General features: G+C 37.9%; 2 protein-coding genes and 1 long non-coding RNA gene across 8 annotated transcripts in view; 2 read left to right on the top strand and 1 right to left on the bottom strand.

Moving 5' to 3' along the window:
* Positions 1-1,547, top strand: part of LOC134746299 (amyloid protein-binding protein 2) — a 75,546-nt gene extending 73,999 nt beyond the window's left edge. The window contains exon 13 of the mRNA XM_063680675.1: positions 1,298-1,547. Coding sequence (XP_063536745.1) covers positions 1,298-1,401 — 104 coding nt within the window. The 3' untranslated portion in view covers positions 1,402-1,547. The remainder of the gene's footprint in view (positions 1-1,297) is intronic.
* Positions 1,548-2,728: 1,181 nt separating this feature from the next.
* Positions 2,729-5,556, top strand: LOC134746331 (uncharacterized). Its single transcript, XR_010128226.1, has 2 exons — positions 2,729-5,155; positions 5,209-5,556. It is a non-coding gene; the product is annotated as an uncharacterized LOC134746331 (long non-coding RNA).
* Positions 5,557-6,123: 567 nt separating this feature from the next.
* LOC134746308 (annexin B10) lies at positions 6,124-22,217 on the bottom strand. Of its 6 annotated transcripts, none has more exons than XM_063680695.1 (9): positions 21,980-22,217; positions 20,875-21,051; positions 17,900-18,104; positions 16,719-16,798; positions 13,788-13,913; positions 12,108-12,240; positions 9,811-9,992; positions 6,902-7,718; positions 6,124-6,849 (listed from the first exon to the last, which is right to left on the bottom strand). In XM_063680695.1, exons 1-8 carry the CDS (start codon positions 21,989-21,991, stop codon positions 7,662-7,664), a joined length of 972 nt encoding a protein of 323 aa, XP_063536765.1. In that variant the 5' UTR covers positions 21,992-22,217; the 3' UTR covers positions 6,124-6,849; positions 6,902-7,661. The 6 variants fall into 6 exon arrangements, with proteins under 6 accessions (XP_063536765.1, XP_063536764.1, XP_063536766.1 ...); XM_063680694.1 differs by lacking the exon at positions 9,811-9,992 and adding an exon at positions 9,599-9,780 and having other exon boundaries at positions 6,902-7,721; XM_063680696.1 differs by lacking the exon at positions 9,811-9,992 and adding an exon at positions 9,599-9,780.
* Between the last annotated feature and the right edge of the window lie 313 nt (positions 22,218-22,530).

The following is a 22,530-nucleotide window of genomic DNA, read 5'->3' as shown; positions in this document are numbered from 1 at the left end:
GACTTTCCCTTTTGAACTGCAAGCCCATTCATACCCTTACCTTTGACTAACCCTTACCGAAAAGCTAACCAAAAATAAGGCTAGCTCTTAATAAGGGTTACCCTTATCTTTAAGCGCTTTTTATAAAGGTTTCCCTTTGCGTGAAAGAGACAGGATAAGTATATATCTACGGTAGTGTATGAAAAGGAAAGAAAATACGTGCCTAGTCAAAGAACGCCGCCGTCGCCGCCGACGATCGCTCGGATTCGAAGTAATGTGTGCTTTATGAACAAGGTAGACGACGCTTATATGCTAAAAGGGAAGCCCTTTATAAGGCTAACCCTTGTAAGCAATATGCAAGGTGTTGGTGAGCGGATGATAAGGGTTATGTAAGGGTATTTGGGCTAACGATTACTCAAATGTGGTAGCTTTATATAAGGGTTTTTAAAAGCAAAACAAAGGGTTTCGTCTGGCAAAGGGTATGGTGAGTTAAGCCTTATGCAATACCCTTATAAAACCCCGATAAGGGATAGCGGGCCGGTCCCTGGTTCACGCAGCTCAAGCGGCACGACCGCGCCGACCACTACTCGGCCCTACTTCAACATTGGCACGGTCAGTACATCCCTCTCCCACGCACAGTGACCGAGCGAGACGGAGCTACACCCTCGACTACCGCGGCCTCGTGCACGGTTGTCGGGGAGATCTTCTTCCTCGCGTTATCCCGGCATTTTGCCACGGCTCATGGGCGCCTGGGGTCCGCTTGACAACTAATATGATCTGATTGGTTGGTAGAGGTGTATACAGAAACTGTTATACAGCAAATTTTATAATCAGTCTGATTGTGGTCGGAGCAACCGGATATTTGCAATATTTTCAGTCTTGCATCACTCTGTTACTACTTATAAAAATAAAATTCATTTATTTCGGACAATTCGGAATCCATATATCACATATCAAATACAATCCATACTAATATTATAAATGCGAAAGTCTGTCTGTCTGTGTGTTCCCTCTTCACGCTTAAACAGCTGAATCGATTTAGATGAAATTTGGCATAGAGATAGGTTGATAGGATAGTTTAGATAGTTTTTATCCCGAAAATCATCCCTTAAGAAATTAAAAAGCGGGGTGGAATTGAGATAATTAATAAAGTGCATGCTAATTTGTGTGCATAATATGCTTAAATTGAATGATTGCTATGAGAATTTTTCCAGGCGCCATACTTTAGCTGCTGTTACTAAGTCCACGCAGACGAAGTCGCGGGCAAAAGCTAGTCTAATATATATTATAGTTAGTAACAATTTATTTATCTTTCCAGACCTACGGGAGCAGTCAAAAACTGAACAGCAGCCGGACTTAGGCGCAGAGCAAGTTCTGCCGCTAGACGAACTTCAAGCCAAGCTGTTCGCGCCCAACGACTGAGCGCCTCGCTCCGCTCGTGGTTCCCTCCCAGCCCTCACCCCAGGCGGCTAACAGCTATGTCACGCCAGGACGCGTTTTAGCAAAAATATTGCTATTTACTTTGACACTATAAAGAATTTATATAGATTGAAACTTCAACATTTGTGACGTTTTCAACCAAAAGGGTACTTATTGTCGCTTGTCAGTAAGGCGCTATTTCCATATAGCTTCAATTAGAAATCAACCTTATCGACAAGCGACAATGTGGTACCTTTTGGTTGAAAACGTCACATTTATTCAGAAAATAGGCCACAAGGGCACATTTACGCGTCAACATGGAATTTAAATACAAGCAAAAAAAACACATCAAAAATTATAAAATACAGATTGAGGTGTTTTTGCGTTACTTTTAAGCCAAAAGGCAGAAAGTAGGTTATTTTGATGCTGATTTGTGTTTAGGTCGTTGAGGCGTGTACCGAAATTTCGGTACATGACCGTGTCCCAAAATTTCGGTACACGCCAAGCCCGCGAACTGTATAGTCGCGATTCGATGTCTATTAGCCAATTTATGTTAGTTTAGTCGTAGACCACTGAGTGACTAAAGTATTTCTTTTTCAACTTGGACTCAAATTTGTATATTGCCAGACACTGCCAGCTTAGGGTGGTATTCCATCTCCAATTTCTTTGTTCAATGTGCATTGCGTCTCACGAAAATTAAGCAAAATATGAGACGCAAATACACATTAGACCGAAATATTGGACAGATGTAATACCATCCTTATGTTGACTTTATATTTTTGGTTATTTGAGATAAAAGTTTATGTAGTAAGTAGTACTGTTGATTCTGGACATCATTAGCACACTTTGCATAATAAAACAACTTTATTGTATTAATTACGTACTTATATAAATATACTAGAAAAAATGGCTAATTTAAAAAATGTATGCGCAAAGGGTTGTCCTCCCATAGAAAATTTGAATTTCGCGCCTTTTTCTACTGACAAACTGGGTGTGCCAGAGTATATAAAAGAAACTGTATCTAAATATTAATTCAGGCAAACTGTGATTAATAGTGAGTTATAAAACCTAACAATCATTCGTGCCTCAAATTTGACAGGAGTCCATTATATGGTAGCATACATTCTGAGGTAGTTCTGGTTGTCAAAATTGACGTATTATAACACCACAAAACATATGGCGCTGTATAACAGCATCTAGTTCAGCTGTCAAACTCGGGAGCACGATTTTTGTCTCAGACCAACCTCTTACTCTGCTTCAGTCTATATTCATTAACCTTTCGTGTGCGCATGTCAAAAAATTGCCATATAAATAGCAATCGGACAACTTCATGTTTAAGGCGGTTCCCTGAGCTAGAAGGCGAAAAATGTCCTTATATGATCATGTTTTTCTAAGAGGCGTTGATATTCGTAGACGTGGAAAAAAAATATGTAGTTCTTGACTATATTATCTTTAATATCTTAGCTTCCGATACACGAATTATGCCACTTCGCTTGATACAATTAATTCCCAAAGTAACCTCTAACTCGGACTTTTAATCCAACTTTACTCGGTTATTTATTATGTGATACTATAAACAAAAAAAAAACAAAAACAATCTTAACTTAAATTATAATTTCATAGCTTTCGAATTTCGATATTGTAAGGTAACGTTTTAAAAATCATTAAAAATCGACAAAATTCGTTCAAAAATGACACTGGCGCGCATGATCTTTCTTGCGAAATGTGACAGTGACAGCGGCAAACCGATGGAACGGCCTTAAGTTGAATATATATGGAGCAGATCTGCTCCTAAGCATACGAAAGGTTCAATATGGCTTAAGAGGAAAGGGGACGGTCGCTGCTCCATACAAGTGTAGTCCCCATTTTCCTCTCTGGATATTGACATTATGAAAAATATTTTTACATAATTTGACTTGAATACTTACCATAGCTATGCCCCTACGTTTAAATCTGTTTCATTTATTGATTACTGTAAAAATGAGGAGCGAAAAACAGATTTCATACAAATTTTTGAAATGCTCCTAACTCTTATAATAATTAAAAATTGAACGTAGGGACATAGCTGTAGTTGATATGCATCTAACTGTGTCAGAATATTTCCAATAATGTTAATATCCAGAGAGGAAAATGAGGATTACGTTTGTATGAAAAGGTCATTTCACGGAGGTCCTCCACCTTCGTATTAAAGGACTCTCATCCAGGCCAAAATTGTTTAAAAAAAACATTCAATTTTTTTTGGCAGTGTCCAGACAAAGTATTTACATTTGCATTCTCGAAAATGGATATTCGTACTGTGAAATGTTGACGAAAATCTTCAGCAACTATCTGAACTACAGTTGTGCATTAATTATTTTCCATCGTATTTTCACGGAAACGTACGAATTTATCTTGCTATTTCAGTCAGTCTCAGTACAAAAAGTACTGAGGTTGACTGAAGTAGCATGACAAATACGAACGTTTCCGAGAAAATACGATGGAAACCAATTATGCACTACAACTGTATCTCTATACTAGTTTTCACTGTAGTACCATATGACGTTTATTATATGAATACGAATTATAAAAATATATGAATACGCCAGCCTTTCAGCACAATACATGTCCAGTATTTATAAGTTGTTGTTATACTTATACGTAAAGCCTGACCAGGAATATATGATCACGCGCCATGTTGCGGAATTTCACTGGAACTAATTTTTTCATACTATACTGAACTGTCACTCTATACATGAGAATGAACAGCGCCCTCTTGACAATGATCATATATTACTGGTCAGGCTTTACTAGCAGTGGAATGGTACAGGTCGATTTATAAGGACCAGTTGCACCAACCACAATTAACAGACTGATCAACGTCAAGCAAGCAGAGAACTATGAAACTTCCTACAATAAAATTTAGCGAACGCTAAAACGGTGACAGACGGTTTGGTGCAACCCGACCACGAGATTTGTACTAATTTAACAATATTTTTATAAACACTGCGCTCTTGTGAATCGATGTGTAGCCAGTTATCAACTAGATACGATTCGCATGTCGCTTCGATGTTTGAGCGAGACAACGCTATGCGCGTATTAAAGCGACATCCCGCTCGCACATCGGCGCGACGTGCGAACCGCACAGTTAAAAGTCAAACGAGCACAAAATTGGTCGCTTTTCGCCATTTCTGAATAGGCAACCTGAACCTTACTGTAATAACTACAAGGTTCAAAATGAAATAATTAGATTTGTTTGAAAGCTGATGGTTATTTCTCATAATTTCGGATTGAGATCGCTTTAGCGCTCGATGAGTTGTCTCTGTATGTTTTATTGGAATAGACAAGGATATAATGAAACTGATTATGCGCTTAGCTGTAGTGAGTTTCGAGGTCGAGAGAGCATGGAAAGAAGAAATGGTAATGTCTGTTTTCAGCGGAGAATTGATCACATTTATGACTGATACGGACGATAAAGTGTACGCTTGTCTCTGTTAATCAAATACTTTAGATGTTTTCTTCTCTGGTATTATATTTACCAGCGGGCGATATTGATACATATATCCCTATGGGTTAGGGTTGCCACCTTTTTTCTATACACATATAGTATTTTTGTCAAAATATTGAAAAAAATATAGTATTTACTGGGAAATTTGAAAAAAAAATAGGGCCGATTTGAGGCGAATTAAAAATCCAAGTCGCATACGATGCGATATCGGTGACATTTGTATACCCCATTCTTGAGTGATCAATATAGTATTTTTCGTACTATATTGTTTTTGTATAATATATAGTACAAGTGACTACAATATAGTATGATACTATATATTATAGTATGGGTGGCAACCCTACTATGGGTACAGTAAGAATGCGCCACGCACTGCCATTTACTTATTTGCCGTTTTAGTCCAGGTTTTAAGCTTGACCCTTGCGCTTTCAAACTATCTCTTTCCAGCTCGTAAGTGCGTCTCTCTCGACCCGCGACAGAGGATGATGTAACGGCGACTGTTAAGAGCTTAATGTTGTTATGTTCCTCATTTTAAGTGATTTTCTTATATTAAAAAATGTATACTCTATGTAAAATCTAGAATATAGTTATTTTTCGTTGTTTTAGAGCTTATTTTTTAGAATTAGCGAATTTACTGTATGACGAAAAAATTAATTGAAAAATGTGTATATAAATATTTATCTTTGTTTTATTTCTTACCAATTAATTACTAAACCTATCTGTACTTAACTTTATTGCATTTCTTTAGTTTAGATAAGGTAGAAACAGTGTGAGGTTTGGATTGGGATTTTAAAGTAAAAAAAGGGTATACATACAATTAAACTGTATTCGAGGTGAATAGGTTAACTATATCTAGTAACTCCACAAACGAGGATGGAATGCGTAAAACAATTAAAATTTATCATTGCAATAACAATATACGTATATCAATTTATATTATAATTTGAGTAAATCTACAATTCCAAGGCACTGCTTTCTAGTTATTCGTTCAGCGAACTGTTTATAAGGTATTCGTCATCAGATATATCGGAGCGGTTAAGGTGCTCAAAAATATCTGAACACTAACGCCTTGACAATAGAGGCGTGTTCAGATATTTGTGAGCACTTTGACCGCTCCGATATATCTGATGGCGACTGTACACTTTCGACATTCGATACAGATTGTAATAAATTATTAATATACAATAAATTGCTTACATTAAGCGCATCACGACGAGCGCATTAAGCGATTTTATAAAAAAAAAACGAATACTTTTCAATTTAAAATTATGTGATGTCCAATCATTCAGTACAATATCATCTTTATACTTTATACATATAAATAAGCGGGGCGTTTACATACAAATAATTTAACACAAATGTTTGCTTAACTGAGCACAATCATAGTTGAGGAATGAGGGTATGAAAAATAATGAGAATTAGGCCTAGATGACGGTAAAAAAAACTTCGGTAACAAATCGTAAACCTTAAATAAATACAACAGTGAATCTTAACTTAGTAGCTGCTTATTCGACACAATGTGATCTTAGTTTATTTAACTGCAAAATGCAGACGAAAATTTATTTAATTTTTAAGGAGGCTCATGACTCTCATGAGTTAAAACAATTGTTTTATAAAGTTAAAACTCGGTTTTATATGCTGCTATATATTTCCAAACGCAATTGTTTTACTGTTTTTTATTTTTATTTGGAACCTGTTATTCAAAACGAATTCTAATATTAGGAAAATATTAGATTTTCAATACGTACGTTTATTTCTAAATCCAACTATAACGACTCGTATAGATTTGTTACAACCATAAGTGTCGCTTTATTAAAATTCAGATACTAGTGAATGTTTATGTCGGCGGCCGATCGTATAATCAGGCAGATCGTAAAGTTCCTGCGTAATGTTTTGAGAGTAGTCACATTAAAAACCGATAGATATGTGGGATTATGTTAGGCCTCTTAATAAAAACAAAAGTAACACTTGACTTGTTTTATTTAAATGAGATAAACTAATTTTAAGGAATATTTTAACACTTTAGGCACGTTCGCTCGCTCACCATTCAAATCGTTCTCCCCGTCCCTTTCGCACCTCTTGTCATCCTCCTCTCTCTCTTACGTTCCGTTTCACGCTATCCTCTTACGTTCCATTCCTACAGATATTAGGTTCATTAGGTTGCTTCAGATGCAAGATTTAGTATCAAAATATAGAGATCGATATTTTCAACTCACTGCTAGCGGTATTCAAGAGGCAAGTCAGAGTTCTCGGCAATCATTTGAGCAATTTTGTAATTCAGTATTTCTTAAGATATACATATATTTTAATAATTTTAGGATAGTTTTTGCTCATTGTTATTTATTTTTCTTGCTGTGCATACTTATTTTGGATGGCATTCCTGTCTAAAGTCTACTTTTATATATTTGTAATCATGTATTAGATGTTGTCTGTATAGTGTGTCTCATAAATAAAATGTGTCGTTTTCAATCAAAAGGTACCACATAGTCGCTTGCCATAAGGACGCTATGACAGGTTATTCGTATAAAGATACAATCCAATTTCATCCTTATGTTAAGCGACAAGGTACCTTTCGATTGAAAACGTCACAAATAAAGATGCCTGCTAACATCAACTCAGGAAACTAGAAAATGAATTTCACGTTTCACGATTAGGAATTTTATGATCTGCCTCATTTACGATCGGCCTCCGACTTAATTATGAATTGACATTTCTCCTAGATACAGCTACAACATTAATAAATATCGTAAGATCTTGCAATCGTCTCGCAGCCTCCGCCTCACGCCGGCGAGATGAGCGCCACCAGCGCCCTCTTGTAGTCGCCGGAGGTCTCGCCCTGCTGCCGGGGCGTCACGTTAGCGGCCATGTTGGAAGTGGCGGTGATGGTGTGAGCGGAGCGGGTGCGCATGCGGAAGACGCGGTATATTAGTAATGTGCAAAGTTATAGCCATTCAGTAGAAAAGAGCGGCAAATTTAAAAAACCGGCCAAGTGCGAGTCGGACTCGCGCACTAAGGGTTCCGTACCATTACGCAAAAAACTGCAATAAAAATCACGTTTGTTGTATGGGAGCCCCACTTTATTTTATTCTGTCTTTAGTATTTGTTGTTATAGCGGCAAAAGAAATACATCATCTGTGAAAATTTCAACTGTCTAGCTATCACGGTTCATGAGATACAGCCTGGTGACAGACAGACAGCCGAGTCTTAGTAATAGGGTCCGGAACCCTAAAAATGTACGCGAAGGATTTATCCTCCCATAGAAAAATATTTCGCGCGTTTTTCTACTGACAAAGTTAGTTTGCCAGAGTATAGAGACGTACAGTCATCTGCAGTAATACCTTGAATAATTAAAGGCAAAAAATATCTTAAGACACTTTTTTTGTCGAACTATATACAGCTAAATAGCTATAGATAGAGCATGTCTCTTGTAGGTTCGATTAATGCAGTTGACTAAAATTATCCAATAAAATATAATATGAATTAAATGTCATTTTTCTAGCAGATATTTGTCTAGTTTTTATTATCTGCCGGTTTGTGAATAGACCACTATGCTTTGGGTTAATTTATATTTTATAGTATTATAAGTATATGCTTCGACCACAACTTTTATATCGTTTTGATTCCTTTAGTTGTAATATTTTAGAACATTTAGTCTTAACAGTTTATTACATATAGAACTTAAGTAAATCCTTACATTTACAAAAAACACCTATTCTAAGTTTATAAAATATGATAATGAGATATAAAATTTTGAGGTCGATAAAAGCACAAACGTAGTGACAAAGAGAATAATGTATTCGATCTTATCATGCATATATATTTCTAATTGAATTATAATATCCTCACCTCCTAATCCAATCACCAAGTTATTGCATAGAAATGTTAAAACACAATTGATCATAATAACAACATAAAAGTAACACATCCAAAGCTTCTGCCATTAACATAAATTTCAAAGCCGAATAAATGAACGAGCAATTTTGTACAACTATTAATATTTGTAATATTGTTGAAAGCATTACTTTCATGCTATTATTGTGTGATAAAATTGTGCTGTGCTGAATAAAATATAGCATGTATTTAGTTTTCTCAAGAGATTTAGTTGATACTTGTAGAATTATATGTTTTATAATTCTTTGTTTAAAATTGACGTCAAACTTCTATGATATTATGACTTTTAAAATAAAACGCACCGTCTGTGCTTTCAAAACCGCTGCGAAGTTATCTTGGTCTAATTCTAATTGTATTTTGTGCGCCATGCACTGTATCCAATGCAAGTAAAGCCTGACCAGTAATTTTAAACTTTCACGATTTTTACTCATTAAGTTTTAAATTTAAAACTTATTTTACGCGATTAAGTCCCGTCGTTGTGAATAATAATATATGATCATTGTCAAGAGAGCGCTGTTATTCTCATGTATAGGGTGACAGTTCAGTATAGTATGAAAACATTAGTTCCAGTGAAATTCTGCAACATGGCGCGTGATCATATATTCCTGGTCAGGATTTACATACTAATATCGCAGATTATTATAAATTTGCAATACATGTTTAATAATTAATTATATTTTGACGGTAGGTAATTAAAGGATTTTAACGAACTCTGAATGAGTTTATAGAATGAAACATTAAAATACGTGACCTGATATTTCGTGGACAGAAATATTTAAAACCGTACAAAAAACACAATTCAACAAGTATCATCAAGCAACACACCTTAATATCGCTCTCTAGCGTCTTATCATAGATGCGCTCATACTCCCGCTTGATCCCGCCCAGGTCTATCTCGGCGCGGCTCGCTACGATGCGCACGAGCGCCGCGTCGTCCGTGCCCGCGCCCTCCACGGCCGTGCGCAGGCGCTGAGCGAACCAAGCGGGCGCATTCTCCACGCATTCCACTGAAATAGACAAAAGACACTCTCACATACCCTGATTTCGCTTTCTAGAGTCTTATCGTAGAGCCTTTCGTATTCCCGGGCGATGGTGGCCAGGTCGAGCTCGGAGCGGGACACGATGATGCGGACGAGCGTGCGGTCGTCGGTGCCGAGCCCCTGCATGGCGTCGCGGAGGCGCGTCGCGAACCAGGCGGGCGCGCTTTGGGTGCACTCCACTGGAAGCGTCGGCCAATTATGTTATTTGGGTTCGTGGAGCGCGAGGAATGAGACATTTAACCTTTCGGACGCCGATCACCGATATATCGGCACCGCAGGTCCGACGCCAAAGACAGATTAATCCGTCACAGATCACAGACATAGACCTACATGCATGTGCATAAAGTTCAATTTCAGTTTTGATACTTCGGTGACGTGGCGTCCGAGTGACAGCTTTTGTGTTTGACACGGCGTCGAAAAGGTTAAGTGGGCGAGCGTGTAGACCGTAACTTATTGGCATGAAAAATCAGTCAGTTTTGTGTATGAGCAATTCGACCGGCCGGCGGCGTCGAAAGGGCAAAGTGAGACCGCTACGAGAAATATTATCAGTGACTTGAACAGAATGGAGGCAGATGCAGGTATCTAGTAATGACTAACTAAACTCGTGATACTACAAACGCGGCAAATCTCACAACAGAATATTTATGTGGAAATAAACAAACTGTGCGGCGTATCCTGACGGAGGAGTTCTTTAGGTGAGCATGCCTTATTGAAATTTCATTGTGCTGTATTTTTTCTTTTTCTTTGTGTATCTTCTTTAGTTAATTTCGAATTATGAGTTTACTATAGCTTTGGCGTGTAAATGTAGGAATCATGCAATAGTGCTAACCACCAATTGTTTTTGTTAATATGTAGCTACTGGTGAGAACCTGTAATTGGCTTTTTGTATCATATTTATAAAACCTATAGACATGTTAACAGCTGTTGGATCTCCGAATAATAATAAATAAATAAAGAAATAAATAAATAAGCAATCTGAATAAACTTGAACTAATTGAATTGATTATCGAGTTCATAGTATATTTTTGTTGAAATCTATCAATGCCTAGAGGACAGTTACTCATAAAATGTAACAGCTATTTACCCATTAGTCATCTTTTGTTGGCGGTGACGTCATTCTAGGGGTCGGATTCCGCCCCAATATAGTGTGTTCGCATCGCAGCCCTGACCCCGATACTCATCCGTTCGTTTCAGCAAAACAACTACTTACTTCGATATCTTTCAGCCGTCCGAGATTAGAAAGTACAATAAAAACTACAGTAGTCGGCTTTTTAGAACCTATACATGTTTACATGTTTACCAAAAGCAACTAAAGTTTTAAAACACCTTGAAAGTTTGTAACTTGTAAAGTATTGGGATAAAATTGAAAAAGATGAGTTAAAACGATTCTTCCGCTTGTATTTACTAGTTGCAAGCTTCGTGAAACGGCCCCAAAAATTACATCTTGTTTCTGGCTATACTAGGTTTTAGCGACTTTTCCTCATTTCAGATTAGGTACTTGTTTTAGACAAGATTGGGTATGAACTTTCTTGTATGTTGTGTAGTTTGAAGTTTTAATTTGCTTATTTAATTAGATTAAAAAGCAGTAACAAAACACTTTGAATAACCAACAATTGATACACTATAACTAGCAGGCATTGCAAACTAATACCAAGAATTCGGGGTCAATTGAGGCCTTCCCACAACTCCCGTTGTGTCGGACTAACCGCGCTCACAAGAGACAAGTAAAGCACGCCGGAGCAATTGACTTAAATCATTTTGTCGTTCAAATCTCAAAAGCGAATAATGAATGGGACCTCATTTTTATTCCACTGAAAAATAGAGTTCAGATTCGTAATAGATTGTCGTTCAAGTAGTGACAATTCTATAGAACGGGAAGCGTCTCAAATGACTCAATTAATCAGGACTGAATCATTTTACAAATGTGCCATTTTCAACCAAGAGGGTACTTATTGTCGAGGACGTATGGTATCATCAAGTATGGACGAGGAGCTGCTTATTGAATACGTACGACAATTTAGAAGCGTTGCCAGCGCCAATAATTACATATCTTCTTCAAAATCTGAATTTGAATCGGATGATTCTTGAAAAAACATTGCGAATGTGTTAACTCTCCGAGAGCCAAAACGGAACTGATAAAAAAAATGCGTCATAATGCATCAGAACACGTCAGATAGATGTGAACAGTATGCCATCACGACAGAGAGCATCACAACACAACACGACAGACAAATGTGAACCCGGCTTAAGGAAACAAATAATAAAGACAAAGTAAAAACATAAAGAATACTGACCGATAGCGCTGAGCGCGTCCTTGAGCTCGCCCCCGACCTCGGCCTTGATGGCCTGCTCGATGGTGCGGCCCGCGATGTCCTTGTACGCTTCGAAAATGGCGCGCAGCTGCGCGAAGCTCTCGTGGGCGAGGATCTAAAACATAGTGTAATGTTATCATAAACATATGCTAAATGACATATGAAAAAACCGGCCAAGTGCGAGTCGGACTCGCGCACGAAAGGTTCCGTACCATTACGAAAAAAAAAACAGCAAAAAAAAAAGTTTGTTGTATGGGAGCCCCATTTAAATATTTATATTATTCTGTTTTTAGTATTCGTTGTTATAGCAGCAACAGAAATACATCATCTGTGAAAATTTCAACTGTCTAGCTATCACGGTTCATGAGATACAGCCTGGTGACAGACAGACAGACAGACGGACAGCGGAGTCTTAGTAATAGGGTCCCGTTTTTACCCTTTGGGTACGGAACCCTAAAAAGACAATTATAAGCCAATGTTTAACTGACAAACGATATTGCAAGCAATAGGGTATTTAACTGTATAAATGTTTGATGTATTTAAAATAAATTATTTTACACCATGCATTAAATAAATTAAATAATTATTAGAAAAATAATATTTAATAATTCATAATTCTTTATTGCAACCATGGTACAGTATAGATGTAAATTATAATATACAATGTCTCACATGGACCCTGTAAGGGCACAGCATATCAATAGCTTACTCATAACATTTTATTATTATATTTTTTATTGTATTGTATGTAGCAAATTATTAATTTATCTAAAAAAATATCAGGTCATAAAACAATTATTCTAATTACACATGAGATCATTAATAAATGTATTATAATAAATAAATTATTGTACAATATTCATATTATAAAATTGTTTTGTTATAAATTTAGGTATGTATGTCATAGTAATTTAAGTAAGTATGTCATTGTTTTAATAAATTACTTAGAAGGTGTCTGTAACATTATCATTAAAAAAGTCCTTTAAGTCGTAGTAGCATTTATTTATTAGGAAGTCTTTCAACATTTTATTAAATTGTTTCTCATTTGCTTGAGCTTTAATGTCGTTTTTAAGGTGGTTATATATTTTAACTGCCATGACGTTAATAAATCGGATGGATATATAAAAAGAAGGTGAGTTGACGTTGTGTAATGTTTCATATAAATTCCATATTAGCAAATTTCGTTTTGACAGTTCTAAAAAAGAAACTGGATTGACTAGTAGGAGAATACCCTATTTCCCATACCTTGTTGGAGATCTCTTCTGTGCCCCGCTTAGCTTCTCCAGCATCATAAAGCTCCTGGGCTAAGCCTGAGAGCGCCCTATGTACACTCCCGCCTCCAAATGCCAGTGTACTCTAACGTATATAACATAAGGTCCACATTACCTTGTTGAATATCTCCTCGTAACTGCCCCACTTGGCTTCCCCAGCATCAAACAGTTCTTGAGCCGACGCCTGAGCGCGGGCGAGGCCAACGTCCACCTACAGTCAACTCTAACGCTTACAACATAAGGTCCACATTACCTTGTTGAAGATCTCCTCATCAGTGCCCCACTTGGCTTCTCCGGCATCGAACAGTTCTTGAGCCGACGCCTGAGCGCGGGCGAGGCCAAAGTCCACCTACAGTCAACTCTAACGCTTACAACATAAGGTCCACATTACCTTGTTGAAGATCTCCTCATCAGTGCCCCACTTGGCTTCTCCGGCATCGAACAGTTCTTGAGCCGACGCCTGAGCGCGGGCGAGGTCAACGCCCGCTTCCTCGTCGCGCGCGCCCTGGTGAGCAGACTGACTTAACGCGTAGAAGATAAGGTTCGTATTGCCTTGGCGGGCACAAGGGATTGAGAGAAGCGACTATGTTAAAAAATATATATTAAAGAGTAACATGCCCTGATATCGGCCACAAGTGCCACAACAAAACTTTTAAAAATTGTAACTAACGCTAATTTTGCTAGAGATTACGACCATACGACATCTATTGTCGACATAGATGCGTAATTCATGATTGTATTTTGGACGGTTTTAGAAAGCGTAGTTGACAAGAAATTTACAAAAATTGCTGGTTCTTTTGTTTGTGACTAGCTGAAAAGCAGAAACTCAGTTAATACACTTGTGCCAACATGAAACGTCACATGTGCATAGTTACATAAAACTTTATCGATAGCATCCAAGTACACACAGCTGGAACTCACAAAAAAAATTACGAACACATCCTATTTGTACTTTTTTCCGTTTCCAAGGCCCGCCAAGGCCGCTTGAGGCTGCAAAAGCGACAGAAAAGATTGATGGTGCCTGGCTTCTTAATGTTATTCGTCTAAGTGTGGTAATGCCACCTGTCCAATATCTTTGTTCAATGTGTATTTGCGTCTCACATTTTGATAGTGAGAGAGTGAGACGCAATCCACATGCATACGCTTGTAATCGGGAAGAAACTGGCTCTTGAGACACAAGGAAACCTACTTTGAGAGCCAGGAACCAATGTTATGTAATAATTTAAAGTTGCAATAAAGATTTTTTTTATTGGACCAAGAAATTGGACATACCAACCTAATGCACCAAAATATGTACAGGTAGGTGCCTGGAAATCCATTCCATACAACCATATGGTTCATACACATTTACACGTCCTTGCAATTATTGTACTTATTCTTAATTTCTAGAAGCGGTAACATATGCCCTTTTCCAATCCCGACATATTGCTATTTGTACGGAATGGACTTTGTATACTCGAGAGCAATGAAAGCGAGTAATTTTTGTGAAAATTGGTCCGTTTTCATTGCTTTGAGTGTAATAAAATGTGTCAAGGGCGTGAACACCGCGCCCTTTCCGGGAACCCCCGCAAATTAATGAAGCGAGGTGGAAGCGTGAGAATTCAACTAAATCAAAAGTAAAGCACACGTCATGTCACGAATGGTTAGACTTTGTCATTTGCGTTTTCATTCATTTTACGAGTGGTTTTATTGTAGTAGAGGGGCTAAAATCGTGTTAGTGAAATTAGTCACATAACTTACATACATAATTCCGAATAGCGTAATTATTATTATGAAGTTAAACACCATCTAGTCCTTGGGTTCACAACCTTTGTTGTTTAGTATGCAGTCACCAGCAGAAGTTGCTAAGCGGGCGAGGTGTTCAAAATTACCTTGACACGCTCTTATTCTCTTAACAATAAAGTCGCGTCAAAATTATTTTGAACACCTAGCCCGCTTAGCAATATCTGCTGTACCTTTGTAGCAAACATTTTTTTTTTCACGCCTTTCATCACAATTTTCGGCAAAAATATGTAGTTTTAAAGTTAAAAAAAAACTATAATTAGGTTTTTGTCCATTGGTTGGTACACAGTTTTCCACGCCCTCTTGCGGACAAGCCTAGTAGTAATCTGAGCTAGGCAGCAACCATGTTAAACAAAATGTGTGTTTACAGTTTTTTACGTTATGTAACTTTACTATTAAATTTATCACTGTCATGACATGAACACAAGTTACCTACCCTTACTGTGACTAAAACTAATTAGTAAATGAGTTTTTGTGCATTAGTAGTAATACTACCACTATCAATATAGTAAAATAACGACTGAGGGCTTGGTCTCATTAAAATCGACACCAATTACCTCGCCCATTTTAGGAGGGTCATACACACTACACATAAAAAAAAAAATTTTGTCCCCTCTGTGTTCGAAAGGTGTCTGTTTGCGACTTAGGTACATACAAAAATTGTTCGGAAATTGTTTCATCAACTTAACATAAAATACAAATTAGAAACTTAGTTTGAGAATGACCTAGGAAGCCTAGGACATAAGGCACAAATCAAAAAGGCGATATCTAGAACAATGTTAGTGTGCAAAGAAAACAACGGCACATAAGCACTGTTACTACTATCGGTTAATTGTTACAATGGTTATTGACATTAACATGCGTTATAGCTATAATTACTGCTAATGAATTATCTTCTCTACTTATACTAATGATAATTATATTTTTCAATAAAATCTAATATCCGCAACACAAGTGTGTTTGTATTTACACAAATATAGCTGTGTCAAATAATTGTACGGTTTAGACTCACTTGTTTTAATGAAACATGTCGCGCGTATGTCTCACAACAGTTTAAATTCGATTATGGCTGTGTCATTTCCGTTTGCGATAAAAAAAGATGAAAGAACAACACAAATATTTGGGCAAATATGTGCGTTAAATATTTGGGCAAATATGTATTCTTTTATTATTGTGCACTTCAAGGGTAATTTATAAATTTTCTATGGTCTGTTCGAAGTTTAAATACTAATTTGATTCCTTACTGGGATATTTTGGAGTTACCAACAGGATGTAGACAAATTATCGAGTAAACCTCGCCTCATTCACTTAGTATTTAGGCGCGACGGCTTATTCGTTCGTCATTTTTTTTTTCCTCTTTGTTATAAGACTCCAATGTGCAAGAGCGACAGAGGCAGATAACGAAATCTCGATTTCGCGGTAGGCCGCCAGGGCATGGCGCCAATCGGGGACAACGGATATTGGGTGGATGGATAGAACTTGATTGTGATGTTATTGATGATAAGTGATGTTATTGGTTTAAGTAAGAGCATGTACATACGGTCACGATGAGCGTGAGTAGTCGGCGGAAGTCTCCTGAAGTCTCGGAGCACATATGCTCGGCCAAAGGGCGGTTGTACACTGGAAAAAAAAGTTTAGTTAGCTGTTGCTCCTATCCTATATATCAGTGGCGGAGCTTTCATTGAAGAAAATCCATTTTATTTTAGCTCCAGATTACTCATGAATAACTTTTATATATATGTTACTTATTCCAGGCTAAAATACTAAACCTTAAATTGTAGAAAACTTTCTAGTCCTGTGAAAGTACATACAGGCGAGCGTATTTTGCAAAATGTTTCTTTAATAGGTTATTTATGTACAGCAATCTACAGACCCAGAACAAAAAATCTAGTTTGAATCCCACGAGAGGACTCGCGGTCGCAGCCACCGCTAGAATTATAAATACGAAAGCAAGGGTAACTACGTAGAAAGTAGACAGACAGACAGACATGGTTACTTTCGATTAGGCTTCTGAACCACTGAAAGGTGAAACGGCGGAATATTAGTGCATGAAATAATACTAAATGAAAACATAGACATAGGCTACAGTGACGCTATCGAGGCAGACTACGCTATGATTGTTGTAGTAACTATGCTGAATAATAATGTTCAATTTAGCTAACAGTGAAAGCCACGCGAATAAATTGAAAAATAATTGCTCGGCAACACGAAACAGCCTATCACCGCGATGGGTTTGCCATGTAATAGGCGGAGAGTTTTTAGCTAATTTGGCTATAGGCCTTAAAAAACATCGATAATATTTTAAGGTTTTGCTCTACATTTAGAATAGAGTTCTCCAAACTGCCGAAGACGAAGACCTTGTCGTGGCCCTTGGGGTATAGAATTTGAGTGGCGATCAGATGCTGAACAAGTTGAAAAACGTACAAACTTATTGTAGGAAGGCCTTTGATAAGCTGGCAGGAGGAGCAATTGGATGCAGCGTTAGACAGGTCATTTTAGAAATCCATTAGGAAGCGGTCCAGCAGGCCTAGCTAAGGTAACAATCGCTATCGCTTCTCCATCGAATCGCTTTGTGTCTCTCTATCACTCTTCCATATTAGTGTGACAGTGACAGTTGCGTTTCGTTCGCTACGGAGCGTTAGCGATAGGCATGTTGTCAACGGAGCCAGGTCCAGCACTAGACATCTTTTAGGTAAAGTAATGATGTATATAGCTACTCACATTTCTCATAAGCGTCGACGATCTCGGCTATTTCCTTCTTAGTCCTAGTACACAGGATCTCCACCAGGGTGTTCTCATCGGTGCCCATGCCCTCCATACAGTTGTGCAGCTCCTTGCAGAGGTATTCTGCGGGCGGACGCATCAGGGCGACGATCACGTCCTCGAAGTGACCGCCTAGCTCGGATTTCAGGTCTTCGATGATGTCCTGTCGAGGTTTGCATGTTATTATAATATCATCATCAGTCTCAGAGGTCCTACCGCGAAAAATTAATATCGAAATATCGTAATCTGCCTCTTTATCGCTCTTGCATATTCGAGCGAAGGCAGATAAATTTCGATATTAGTTATTCTGTGCTTCGATTTTCTTTTTCCCAGTAGGGCTTCAGAAGTCGCTAATTATCAAGATTTACATAGTAACGCGCAAAGTGCACATTTCCGACAGACAATGGTACAGGCAGCAATAGTAAGGATTACACATACAACGAGCTCAAGATGACCTCTCCTAAAAACGTTCGTACGTAGAGTGTAGAGACGAAAGATCGTCTGATGGCTTCTACAGTTAATTAAATCGTGACCACCTGATCAACTAAAGAGGTAATAAAATAAACCTTATATATTATCGTGTTATTTCGCTGATACTACTGCAGTGCGCTATGGATTTGTTATGACATCATCATTGCATTTTGTATAGGATTTCCATACCGTATTCACTGGTTTTGCGTGTAGGCACAGAATAACTAATCAGTGTAGGTACAGGTACTAGATTAATACTCCAATGTTAGCTGAACAAAACGCGCAAAAAGGCAACTTTTTCGTCGGCCAACAACTTTCGAGCCTTCGTTTTTAGTGTTCCGTACCCAATGGGTAAAAACGGGACCCTATTACTAAGACTCTGCTGTCCGTCTGTCTGTTACCTGGCTGTACTGTATCTGTATCTCATGAACCGTGTTAGCTAGACAGTTGCAATTTTCACATATAATGTATTTCCGTTGTCGCTATAACAACAACTACTAAAAAGTACGGAACCGTTGGTGGGCGAGTCCGACTCGAACTTGTCCGGTTTTTAGCATCACGTCTACAATTTATTTAGAACCGTCGAGTCATTAAGGCACTCCCCTGGTACCCCACTTAATGGAGCCCTATTGCCATCGCCGTAAGAATCATACTCAAGGTCGCAGCCGGATTCTTTTTATGTGAATCATAATTACTAGGTAATCCGCATTACATTGGATGACATAACTACGTAGTACGTGGGCACTGTGGCCTAGTAGTTTGTATATTTTTTGCCTAACTCGCCTAGCGTGTGTCTAGGCCAGAGTTCATTGGTCTGTTGGCTAAGGCGGTCAAAACAGCATAACGTTATTTGTATTGTAGAGATTTGTGACGTTTTCAATCAAAAGGTACCACATTGTGGCTTACCATAAGGACGAAAATTGCTTGTATTTTTATACGAAACACCTGTCAGAGCGTCCTTATGGCAAGCGACAATGTGGTACCTTTTGCTTGAAAACAACACATTTATAGATGTTCCATTATCTATGTCCAACCTCTATTAGGTAAATTAAAGGTATAGTCTGCATCTTCTCAAATGACTTTTTCGTCTAAGAAGGTAATCTGTTAAACAAAAGCCATTGTCTCTTGTGCGAGCTGTCGGTCTTTTTGTGCTATTGTGTGTTGGTGCGTGCCACGGCGCCTGCGGCGCTCACACACAATGGCGACCGCTCGCACAAAAGAGACAATGGCTTTTGTTTAACAGATTACCGTCTTAGACGAAAAAGTCATTTGAGAAGAAGACTATTAACAGTTACGATTTTGTCGTTGAGAATAAAGAAACGAACTCACAATCAAAGATTTTTTTTGCATAGATTTTATTCATGGTTCTCTCAGAAGCCTTTCATTAAATGAATCATGATCATTATATGGTAGAGCAGGTACTTATAAGTAGTATGTTATGTATAATGTGAGTGATGGCGATCAGATAGGAATCCGAGGTAATTACCTGCCTATTATAATTAGCTATCAGGTGATCGTGTTTGAACAAAACTAACAAAGAACTACGACCAAGGAAATAATGAGTAAACATGAAATATGGTCCAGACGCGTAGTATTTGTTGTTACAGCGGCAACAGAAATACATCATCTGCGAATATTTCAACTGTCTAGCTATCACGGTTCATGAGATACAGCCTGGTGGCAGACAGACGGACAGACAGACAGTGGAGTCTTAGTTATTACTACCCGTTTTTTCAGTACCCTTTGGGTACAGAACCCTAATAACAACAATTTTATGACAAAAGACGGCTAGGTGCAAATGGGGCATTCCACGAGAATGTCCCTTACGAAATGCTTTTGCTTTGTATGGCAGCTAATTCAATCAAATCCGTAAAGCTCAAAAATATACTGCCAATTTGTTAGCAAAGTCATGAAATATTACCAGACCCAATATCATTTTCTCAGCCTTTTCATAACTATTAGAAGAATGTTTCGTAAGGGACATTCTCTTGGAATGCACCAAATGGTCTTAACCTCTAGTGGCCCACCATGTAAGGGAAATTGGCAATCGAATTTGAATCAATGGTACTAGAAAATACAGTTGCATTTGTTTTGTTTTAAAATCGAACGAAACAAAAAAGCAACTCTGTTTCAATGAATTAACACTTAAATTTCATTGGAGGTGATCTGTACTAGTATTAGGACATTGTATTTCCGTTTTTCGCTTTAAGATATATGTATGCTATGATTGGTTTTTAAGTTAAAACGATGTTTACTTTTGTAATTTTATTTTATGTACTCTGGACGTGTAATTAACTTTATCAATAAATATACAAATACAAAAAAAAAATTGAACCTCAAGAGGCGAGAAGTGTCAGTAAATATTATTATTATTATATATGAATGCACAGGCAGCTTAAAATAGCTGATACACGCATATCAATGTCCTGCACTTGTGTTTTAAGCAGCATATAATTCCTTACCCTTCCATACTCATGGGTGAATGCCTGGGCAATAGCTTGCCGCTGGGCATTTGAGCGGGTGCACAGGATGTCGATGATGGTCTGCTCATCGGTGCCGAAGCCCTTCATGGCTCCGCGGAGAGTGGCGGCATCTTCTGCAGCGTTGAAGTTGGCTACCCCCACCACGGTTGGTTCACGCTAGGAGTTGAGTAAGGATCGGAAGTTCTATTAGTACCATGTTATGTTTTTTTAAGTGATTTTAGCATATTATCAACATCAGCATGTCACTAATTTAGTAGATATGTGCATAAGAAAGAAAGAAAAGATTAAGTACCTCTTTGATATGAGTTTATGAGAATTGTCAATACATAGATGTTAGACTGCCAAGGAGGGTTTTTATTTATTATTTTCTCAGAATTGATGAGATGAGTATAGGTTAGGGTTTGCTCCCGGTATTGAGTTTGTATGGCGAGAACCGGGAATTCCCGGTACCGGTAAAACTCAGTACCGGGAGCAAACCCTAGTATAGGTCAACAACAGGACTATATATAAACGCGAAAATCGGAAGTTCGTAAATTGCAGGCATCTTTCTTTGTCACATTAATTACGCCTTCATTGGAGTAAAAGAGATAGATCCCCGCCATTTGCGTATTTCGGTTTTTGCCATGTTTTTGCGGTAGGTCCACTGAAGAGAGTAGATACTAATACACATAGGTGAAATATGGATAAAAGATGGACATTCATTTTACTTTCCATAAAGGCCAAGGGAAGGTTCTGTAGGGCATACGTGAATAATTTAAAACGACAGCAGCTGTAAGTAGGCTGGAGGTGCATTGGAATGCGTAAAAGTAGTCGAAAGTTAGCGACGATCTACCGCCCAAAGAAGCCAGTTTTTCGTCATTTGGCCACCTCTTGTTTTATTCATAATATAGCGTGGTTTAGACTAAAATAGTCTCTCATCGCCCGCATTAATAATTTAAAGATAATTGATCACATTTATGGCAGGTTGTTTACAAATAATTACAACTTTGTATGTAGGATCAAGGACTTCCCGCCCCTATTTGCAACGACGTCACCGGGACCCGCCCTACAGCTGCCCTTCAAGCAATTTAATGCAAATACTTACATGATGAGACATTCTGGCGTCAGGCGGAAGAAGTGAAGTCACTGTCTATTAGAGCAAGAAGTGTCTCGCTATTTGTGTTAGTGGGACACAACACTTGTGGCACGTCTGGCTATTATTATTGAACAAACACTGTATTTTGAATAACAACACGGTAATATAGCACTCTTAGTAAAATAATGTAAATACTTCGATTGGAAATTAAAATTACCAAGCACCGGACACGTACACAAACTTTGACATCCAATTTCAAACTGATTGATTGGTGATTGAAAAGAATGAATGAAGTAGAACGAAACGAAACGTCAAATGAGGAATGGACGGAACTTAGTTATTATTCTGATTGAGGACGGAACTCACGGAACGAATGAAGAATGAAGGAAAAGTGTAGCTGATGCATCATTCGTGCAAAATATGGCGGGAATTTCGTTTGTTTGCGAAACTTATTAATATTGTTTCTCTTACATACGTTACGAATAATGAAAGCTTGAAAATGAAATGCCATTATTGATTTGTAAAACAGGTACTTTATTTAATTACGTCTAAAACATACT

The sequence above is a fragment of the Cydia strobilella genome, chromosome 12, assembly GCF_947568885.1.
Source record: "Cydia strobilella chromosome 12, ilCydStro3.1, whole genome shotgun sequence".
Classification (NCBI taxonomy): domain Eukaryota; kingdom Metazoa; phylum Arthropoda; class Insecta; order Lepidoptera; family Tortricidae; genus Cydia; species Cydia strobilella.
The sequence above is the reverse complement of the archived record's forward strand: the minus strand, read 5'-3'. Positions and strand labels throughout refer to the sequence as shown.

Coding starts and splice junctions, on each gene's coding strand:
- LOC134746308 (XM_063680694.1), bottom strand. Junction 13,914..16,718: donor TACTCACGCTCATCGTGACC/GTATGTACATGC, acceptor GCGTTAAGTCAG/TCTGCTCACCAGGGCGCGCG. Junction 12,241..13,787: donor ATGAGGAGATCTTCAACAAG/GTAATGTGGACC, acceptor ACTATGTTTTAG/ATCCTCGCCCACGAGAGCTT.